The 9,392-nt window shown below is 48.0% G+C and overlaps 1 protein-coding gene across 1 annotated transcript in view; it reads left to right on the top strand.

Annotated features, from left to right (window-relative positions):
• GALNT8 (polypeptide N-acetylgalactosaminyltransferase 8) overlaps positions 1–3,535 on the top strand; it is a 26,282-nt gene extending 22,747 nt beyond the window's left edge. Inside the window, exons 9-11 of the mRNA XM_070947289.1 lie at positions 475–570; positions 1,206–1,373; positions 3,386–3,535. Coding sequence (XP_070803390.1) covers positions 475–570; positions 1,206–1,373; positions 3,386–3,535 — 414 coding nt within the window. The remainder of the gene's footprint in view (positions 1–474; positions 571–1,205; positions 1,374–3,385) is intronic.
• The last annotated feature ends 5,857 nt before the right edge of the window (positions 3,536–9,392 follow it).

Genomic DNA, 9,392 nt, shown 5'->3' with positions numbered 1-9,392 from the left:
TCTTATTTCAATTCTTAAACATCCATACATTTTGTCATTTCTTCATATATATTTTTTTAATTTGATTTATATGCCGCCCTTCTCCGAAGACTCAGGGCGGCTTACAATGTGTTAAGCAATAGCCTTCATACTTTTGTATATTTATACAAAGTCAGCTTATTGCCCCCCACAAACTGGGTCCTCAATTTACCTACCTTAGAAAGGATGGAAGGCTGAGTCAACCTTGAGCCTGGGGAGATTCGAACTGGTGTAATTGCAGACAGCTGGATGTTAATTACAGTGCTTTAGTCTGCAGAGCTAAACCAGGCTCATATTAATATTATATTAAGTCATATTGACTTAATTAATTCATTATTACCATTCTATTACTTCATCGATTATTTATATTCTGCTGCTCTATTTTATTGAGCCTCCTTTGCATGCTCACTGAGTTGGAATTGTAAATCCGGGTCTTTGCCTTTCCTTATCCTGTAGATGAAAAACACGCTAAGTAAGGAAAATTGCATAGATCAAGGACCGGTTCCCGGGAACACTCCCATATTGTACGTCTGCCATGGATATAGCCCACAGGTAAGTTGGCAACGCACTCTTTCTGGCAATGCCAAAACAGCGAAGAAAATACCCGTTTCATAGATAGGGTTTCGAGGGACCTTGGAGCAGTGGTGAAATCTAAAATTTGTTACTACCGGTTCTGTGGGCGTGGCTTGGTGGTGGGGGTAATGTGACTGGGTGGGTGTGGCCAATTTTTTTTTTAACTTTAAAAGCCATTTTTTCTACAACCTCTTCGGTGAAGAGGTTGTAAAAAAAATGCTTTCAAAAGGATCTGACGATCCCAGCTGAGTTGCCTGATCGTCAGAGGCTTTTTTTCTTTTAAATGCCTCTGACGATCAGGCAACTCAGCTGGGATCGTCAGAGGCATTTAAAAGAAAAAAAAACCTCTGACGATCAGGCAACTCAGCTGGGATCGTCAGAGGCATTTAAAAGAAAAAAAGCCTCTGATGATCGCGTGGCTCAGCTGGGCATGGGGGGGGGGCAGGGATTTTTGCTACCGGTTCTCCGAACCACCCGCCTCCATCGCTACCGGACCAGGCGATCCAGTCCGAACTGGGAGCATTTCACCCCTGCCTTGGAGGTCTGCTCGAGCAGGAGACTTGGAACGGTTACGAAACGAACGATTGTAAGCCAAGGACTGTCTTTATTTCCAGCACATGTTCTATCACAGCACTGGAGAATTCTTTGTGGGAGGTTTACGATCTCGGCGCAACACGGTTGACAGATGCTTGACAGACTCCGGAGAAGGAAAGCTGCCAGTCATCGAGCAATGTGACGAAGCCCAGAGAAAAGGCCTGAACATGCACTGGGATTTCATGCAAGTAAGGTTTTAATTTCTGGAGCCGTGGGGGCAGAGTGGTTAGAATTTGGTATTGCAGGCTAATTCTGCCGACTGCCAGCAGATCGATCCTGACCGGCTCAAGGTCGACTCAGCCTTCCACTTGACCTTACTAAAAGCATACATTTTTTCTGTGTTCTGATCCGGCTCCCCAAACACGACAAACCCTCTGTAGTTAAATCAATGATTCCTTTATTAGGAGCCCCAGCAGCCCCGGCAAAAAGTTTCTCTCTCAATGCAGGTGTGAAGTTTCCGAAAGATGCCCTAACAAGTCTGCCAGACCTATTCATCTCCGTCCTCTGCCTTTTATCCCCAGAGCTAGGGTGGGGCTCTGCTAGCAGCAGTGGTTCGTCCGTCCCAAGGACCGGCCCATAGATTTCCACTGCTTTCCTCTCCTCTGCCTTCTGCGTATCCACGTATCAGGCACTGGACCCAGCTGTTCCTCCTCTTTCTCATCAGCCACCTCCAGACTTGGGGGCTGCTGAGTTTCCATTTGAGGGCTGATGGACAGCCCAGGCTCCACCTCTGTCTCTCTCTCTCTGCCAGCTCCATTCCTTCTTCCCCCTTGGAGCTCTCAGGTTGCCTTGATGCTGGCCCTGACTCCCACGCCTCCTCCCCCTCCTCCGATTTGGCTGCTGGAGGCGCCGGTGCCTGACAGGCCACAATACAGTGAAGTTAAGAGTCTTTCTTTCCTAAGCGTCCAAGCTGGGACGGGCCTGACAACTGATCTTCTTGACAATATGAGTGCGAAGTAGTTTACCTGGAAGAGAGATGGATTCCCCCCTCTGGAGGTCTCCAAACAAGGCCTACATGCTCACCTGTTAAGAGATGGTGGAGTGTTGACCACAAGGGACAGGAGGATTAGGTAGTCCACAGGGTCCCTTCCATCTTGTCCATTCTCTAAAGGTGGACACTCCCCTCTCACCCAGTATTTGAGAGCAATAACAATATCGCTTCTCTCTAACTATGCTTTTGATTGTTACCTGCATTCACCTGCATTGCACTGGTTATTGTTATTGCATTAGTGTTCTACTTTATAGCAGAGATGGCGAACCTTTTCCGCAACGAGTGCTGAAAGGATCGCACGGAAACTGCGCCTGCACGTGCGCTCATCAGGGCCAGACAAAGCCAAACTTCCAGGTTCTAGCACATATGCGCGCCCGACAATCAGCTGGCCGGCACGCATGCATACACCAGTTTTCAGCACTGTCCCGTGTGTGAAGGACAGCTGATCATCACACACGCATGAAACCTGGAAGACAACCAGGCAAGGCCGTGTGTACCGGGCGACATGGCTTCACATGCCACTTCGGGCACGTGTGCCATAGGTTCGCCATCACAGCTTTATAGCTTCAGTGGTGAAATCTATAATTTGTTACTACCGGTTCTGTGGGTGTGGCTTGGTGAGGCGGGGTAATGTGACTGGGTGGGCGTGGCCAATTTTTTTTTAAACTTAAAACCATTTTTTCTACAATCTCTTCGGTGAAGAGGTTGTTAAAAAATGCTTTCAAAAGGCTCTGACGATCCCAGCTGAGTTGCCTGATCGTCAGAGGCTTTTTTTTTCTTTTAAATGCCTCTGACGATCAGGCAACTCAGCTTGGATTGTCAGGCATCGTCAGCTTGGATCCTCAGCTTGGATCGTCAAACTCAGCTTGACGATCAGGCAACTCAGCTTGGATTGTCAGAGACATTTAAAAGAAAAAAAGCCTCTGATGATCGCACAGCTCAGCTGGGCATGGGGGGGACAGGGATTTTTGCTACCGGTTCTCCAAACCACCCGCCTCCATCGCTACCGGATCGAGTTAGAAGGAATCCGGTCCAAACCGGGAGCATTTCACTCCTAGCTTGCTTGCATAGTTTTAGGTAGTTATAAGCTATCCGTAGTATTAACACAAACAGAGGATACATCCAATAATAAATATTTACAGGCACCGAATTCAATCTTCTGCCTATTTTTTTTTTAATTAATACGAGCTTTTTGTTTTTAAATTCTAGGGATCATCTGTAATCAACAGGAAAACGAAACGGTGTCTTGAAATTGCGAAGGATCACGGATCCCCCTATTATACTCTAGTTATGCAAAATTGCACAGGACAAAAATGGTTTATTCAAAACACCGTCAAGCAATGGGGGAAGCAGCCATAAGGCAGTGGGTAAGTTTTTCTTCGATTCCGAAAGGAAGCTGCAGGGTAGCACAGAGACTAATGGGCATAGTCTGACTTTTTTTTTTCCAGTCGGGGAATACATTGGAAGATTGTTACCTGACTTTTGATTCCGGTGTGTGTGATTACTTGCGACCACAACTGAGCCCCAAATTTCTGCTGTTAAGCAGGATGGTTGTTAAGTGAGTTTTGCCCCGTTTGACGACCTTACTTGCCAGAGTTGTTCCTTTGGAAGGGGAAGAAGACTTCAAATCCACCAAAACGCGTGACGTTCACAAGTTGTTATCTTAACTTTCTCTTCTGTCAACTGAACAATCGCAGATTCTTTCAAGCCATTTCCGTGAATGCTCCCTCCCGTTAATATTGTTAATAATCGTTAAACTTTCCACTGGAATAGCTGACCAACGTTTTAATGTTTTATTTCGGAATACCAGCCAAGATGCTACCGGAATCGGGGTGGGTTCTAAAATTTTTTACTACTGGTTCTGTGGGCGTGGCTTATTTTGTGGGCGTGGTTTGATGGTCATGTGACAATTATATAGGATTTAGCAGAAGCTGTACCAGTCTCCCCATTTGTTCTTGGAGCGTTCCAGTCTCCCCATTTGTTTTTGGAGCATTCCGGTCTACCTATTTGTTTTTCGAGCGCACTGGTCTACCACGACACTGCCTTTTAACACTGATCAGCTGTAGGGCGGCCCTTTGAAGCCCCGCGGCAAGAGTTTAAACAGTTTTTTTTCCTTCTAACTGATCAGCTGGGATTCGGGAGGCAGCGAATAGATTGGTGGTGGGGCCAAATAAAAGATAAGAATAACGCAGGGGGGGAGGTGGGAGGGCCCAGCTCTCGAACAAGGAAAACTGGTTCAGTGATGTCATATCGTCACTGCTACCGGCTCGGCCGAACCGAGCCGAGCCAGGAGGAACCCACCACTGACTGGAATGCTTTTGAAAGCATTCCACTGCTTCCCTCCTAACTGATTCACCTATGGATTTTTTTCTTCATCCTGTTGCACTCGACTAAAATTAAGACTGGGCACCAGATGTAAGCGAAGAGGTAATTTGGGGTAGTTTTCTCCTTTGGTTTGGACAGGTTGGGCTCAGTTCAAACTATCCATTGCTTAAGCGAGGAAGCTGTCAAGCCCGGAAACCGGGAAGCTCAAATGAATACAGGTAGTCCTCGACTTACGACATCTCGCTTAGTGACCGTTTGAAGTTACAACAGCACTGGAAAAAAAAAAGACAATTTTTCACACTTACGGCCATTGCAGCATTCCCGTGGTCACAAGAGGATGCTTGACAACCGACTCACATTTATGACGGTTGCAGTGTCCCTGGGGAGGGGTGTGTGTGTTGTCACGTGGTCCCCTTTTGTGGCCTTCTGACAAGCCAAGTCAAGGGGCAAATCAGATTCACTTAACAGCCAGGCTACTAACTTAACCATTGCAGTGATTCGCTTAACAAGTGTGGCAAGAAAAAGTCGTAAAAGGGAGCAAAACTCACTTAAGAAATGTCTCACTTAGCTACATAGATTTTGGGCTCAATTGTGGTCGTAAATTGAGGACTACCTGCATAAGGATTTATTGCAAGCTGAAGCTGTCTACAAGAATCCGAACTACTAACAGTCAAAGCAAATTGGCGGTAGATAAGAATTCATGGGAATTCAAGGTGAGCTGGACTCAAATCTCTTGTGGGTACAAAGAGACTCAAGACCGATGACACGTTTGACTCCTCCCTCGGGCTCAGCCCATTCATCTCCTACAGAAACCTTGCATTCACTCCAATTCTCACCAGGCTATATCCAAATCAGGGTTATATTTGTGAGTAGACCACAATCAGTGGTTCCAGTCATCATAATTTAGGAAAAGTCCCAAGTTCCTGGAAGAGAAAGCCTCCGTTTCACATTCCTTCTACTCCGTGGTTGCCTCGATGTGCAACTGCGCTTCAGACTACATGAAATTGTTAATGAGTAATAAAGATGGTTTGTGTTTTGGGAAGTTGTGCGGTGTATATTATTGGGAATATCGAGGTCAGACAAACGGGTGTAATTATAACATTTACATCCTGAAGCTGTAGGCTCTCCCGCAAGCAGGGGTGTCAAACTGGATTTCTTTGAGGGCCAGATCAGCATTGTACTTCTCCTCTGCAGGCCGGCCAGGGAGAGCGGGGAGCGGGAGGGAGACGGGACGGGCACTTCTTCCAGCAGCCCCCCCCTGTGCGCCCCATTTTCAGCCGGCAGAGTGCTGCAGGAGGCCATAGAGGTCAAAAACGGGTCACGGAGGTACACGAGGCACCCCCCCCCGCACCCCGTTTTGGCTGGCAGAGGCACCATGGGCCGGTCCTTTGATATTTCCAGGCTGGCCCTGCAGGCTAGATCTAAGCACCCTGCGGGTCGAATCTGGCTCGCGGGCCTTGAGTTTGACATCCCTGCCCCAAAGAGTATAAGTTTTATGCAGGGGTGAAATCCAGCAGGTTCTGGAGAACCGGTAGCGGAAATTTTGAGTAGTTCGGAGAACCGGCAAATACCACCTCTGGCTGACCCCAGAGTGGGGTGGGAGTGGAGATTTTACAGTATCCTTCCCCTGCCATGCCCACCAAACCACGCCCACCAAGCCACATCACGCCCACCAAGCCACGCCCACCAAACTGGTAAAAAAAAAATTTAGATTTCACCACTGGTTTTACGGCATGTGGAAATGACCTTGAGAGACAAGGAGGAAGAGCCACAGACTAGGCCACAATCAGATAAGAGGCAGCTTACGCTTGCTCATTTGTGCCTCAAGTCAGAAATCAGGATTTATTTGTTCGATGGTCTATTTGCTTTTTTAGCTCTCTCCTTAGTCCCAAGAGCCTTCTCCAGCACCAAAGTTCAAAGGCTGATCAATACTCTACCTATCCTTTTCCACAATCCATAGGCTCCATTCGTGTACCACACCAAGCTACACAATCCTAACCAAGGTTAGGTCTAACTAGGTTTGGGACATTCTGCAAATGCTTGTCCTTTATTTGACTGGTTAACGCGAGTGACACAATTTATGTAGATATAAAATCGCAGGGATTTTTTAGGTGAGCCGAAAAGTAGTTCCAGGTCCTGCAATAGTCAGATCCGAGTTGCAAAACTTCAGACGACCACTGGAGGGCAGACAAGATTCACAGATAACTTGAAGGTTACTGCCATCTAAATTAATTTTTGCAGACTCAGATACATCTAAAAAGACTCTGTGTCAATGTGGAAATCCAAAATTTTTTACTACCGGTTCTGTGGGTGTGGCTTGGTGGGCGTGGTGTGGCTTGGTAGGCATGGCAGGGGAAGAATACTGCAAAATCTCCATTCCCACCCCACTCCTGGGGGGGGAAGGATATTGCAAAATCCCCATTCCCACCCCACTCCTGAGGGGGAAGGATATTGCAAAATTCTCCAATCACCTCTGGGGCCAGCCAGAGGTGGTATTTGCCGGTTCTCCGAACTGCTCAAAATTTCTGCTACCGGTTCTCCAGAACCTGTCAGAACCTGCTGGATTTCACCCTTGCTCTGCCTAAAAGCACCCCAAAACCCTAGCAACAAAAACCAGCCGTCGGAGAGGAACTTTTTCCAACAGAGATATTTTATTAAAAGAGCCCGATTCATTTTGCCAGATGCATGGAGTGGCTAGACCAGGGGTGTCAAACTCGATTTCACTGAGGTTGTGTTTGACCTCGAGGAGGGGGGGTGCGTGGCCAGCATGACATCACTTGTGTCGGGGGCACGTGTGGTGGCCTGAGCGCTCTGCCAGCAAAAACAGGCTCCTGGGCCCTGTTTCCTGCCGCGACGGCCTCCTGCAGTCCTCTGCTAACAAAAATGGATCTTGGGGGGGCCCTTCCCCCCCGAGCTTTCTTTTTGGTGGCAGAGGGCTGTTGGAGGCCGTCGCCAGTGAAAACAGAGCCTAGGATAGCTGCGCGCTGCCCTCCCGAGCTCCATTTTTGTTGGCAGAGGCATCGCAGGCCGGAACTTCGCTGTTTCCAGGGTGGCCTCGCGGCCGAAAACTGAACCTGGGACAGCTGCACGCGGCCCTCCCGAGCTCCATTTTTGTTGACAGAGGCATCGCGGGCCGGACCTTCGCTGTTTCCAGGGCAGCCTCACGGCCGAAAACAGAGCCTGAGACAGCTGCACGCGGCCCTCCCAAGCTCCGTTTTTGTTGACAGAGGCATCGCGGGCCGGGCCTTCGCTATTTCCAGGGCGGCCCCACGGGCCCCATCTAAGCACCCCGCAGGGCACATCCGGCCCGCGGCCCTTGCGTTTGACATCTCTGGGTTAGACAGATGGAGGATATAAACAGGAAGACCGAGTAGTTTCGCTGAGGCAATTTTAGGGACAACAGGATTCTAACAACACTACTGAGTGAGAGATTGGTCTCGCCTACAACTAAAAGTTTTAAGCAACCTCAGAAGCTAACTTTCAGCGTCCCAGCACTGACATATATAAGGAGAGGAGAAGCTTGAACTTTTGCCTACTTAATTCCTTTGAAGATTCTGTCTCCTCGGAGATGGGAGGAGGGAGACATTCCTGTGATCTGATGGAGGAGGGATGAGGAAAGTGGCTTGGAAGATAGCCAATGAGACGCAGAGAATTGGGGATCGGAAAGGGAGGGATTGGGGGGCAAAGGTCAGTACTGACCGCGAAAGAGCCAGGGACAAATCACTATGCTCAATAAAGAGAAAATTCCCTTAAAGATCGGCAGTTTGGAAATTCCTTTATTTTGAGATAGCATCGAAACCTGACACTAACGATGATTCAGGTGGGTTTGAGCTCCTCAGAGTTGTTCCTTATTTCCTCTTAACGATCCATTTAATTCCACTTCTGGGAATCCAAACCACCAGTTCGCCCCTTTATTGCACAGGATGCCTTACGCCGGGAAACCCACACCGATCCTGCCTATTAGGAACATAAAATAACCAAGTTGGAAGGGACCTTGGAAGTCTTCTAGTCCAACCCCCTGCTTAAGCAGGAGACCGTACACCATTCGGGACTAATAGCTGTCCAATCTCTACTTGAAAACCTTCAGTGATGGAGCAACCATAACTTGGTCGACCCTTCAGCCAACGACATGACATTCCTTGCGGGGGGGTGTCCTTGGTGCTCTCTGAGCTTGCTTGTTTTCTTGCAGACGCAGGGGGTTGGACTAGAAGATCTCCAAGGTCCCTTCCAGCTCGAGTCTGAATGCTTGCTTTCTTGCTTGGATTGACTGATTGATTGAAACCAGGTAACATCGTCAGTGTTAGGAGCCTTGGTAGTACAGTGGTTTAATGCACCCTGTAATTAACACAGCTGCCTGCAATTTCTGCAGGTTCGAATCTCACCAGGCTCAAGGTTGACTCAGCCTTCCATCCTTTCTAAGGTAGGTAAATTGAGGACCCAGTTTGTGGGGGCAATAAGCTTTGTATAAATATACAAAAGGATGAAGGCTATTGCTTAACGCACTGTAAGCCGCCCTGAGTCTCCGGAGAAGGGCGGCATATAAATCAAAATTAAAAAATAAAAAATAAAAAAAAGTGCTAGCAGGGAGAACCAAGGACCCCTCATTTCAACCCAGAGCTACAAATATCCTCCTTTATTGGTAATTATTCATTCTTTCTTAAAAGACCAAAAAAGACTTGCGAAGGAGGCTGCTGCCAATCCTGACGCCGTGCCTTGCATAAAGCAGCTCCCAGTGGGACAGAGCCCTTCCTGGCCGTCCCGGTGAAGAAAGCAATGGGAGGATTTTTTTTTCCTTCATCCAAAATGACGATGATGATGATGCCAAACCCAGTCTGAACATCTGGCTGACTGTGCAATGATCAACAACACTACCACCACTATCCCACTACTA

Source organism: Pituophis catenifer, unplaced genomic scaffold (assembly GCF_029215685.1).
Source record: "Pituophis catenifer annectens isolate HBS135680 unplaced genomic scaffold, rPitCat1.0.hap2 SCAF_7, whole genome shotgun sequence".
NCBI classification, from domain to species: domain Eukaryota; kingdom Metazoa; phylum Chordata; class Lepidosauria; order Squamata; family Colubridae; genus Pituophis; species Pituophis catenifer.
This window is presented reverse-complemented; position numbering and strand designations above follow the sequence as displayed.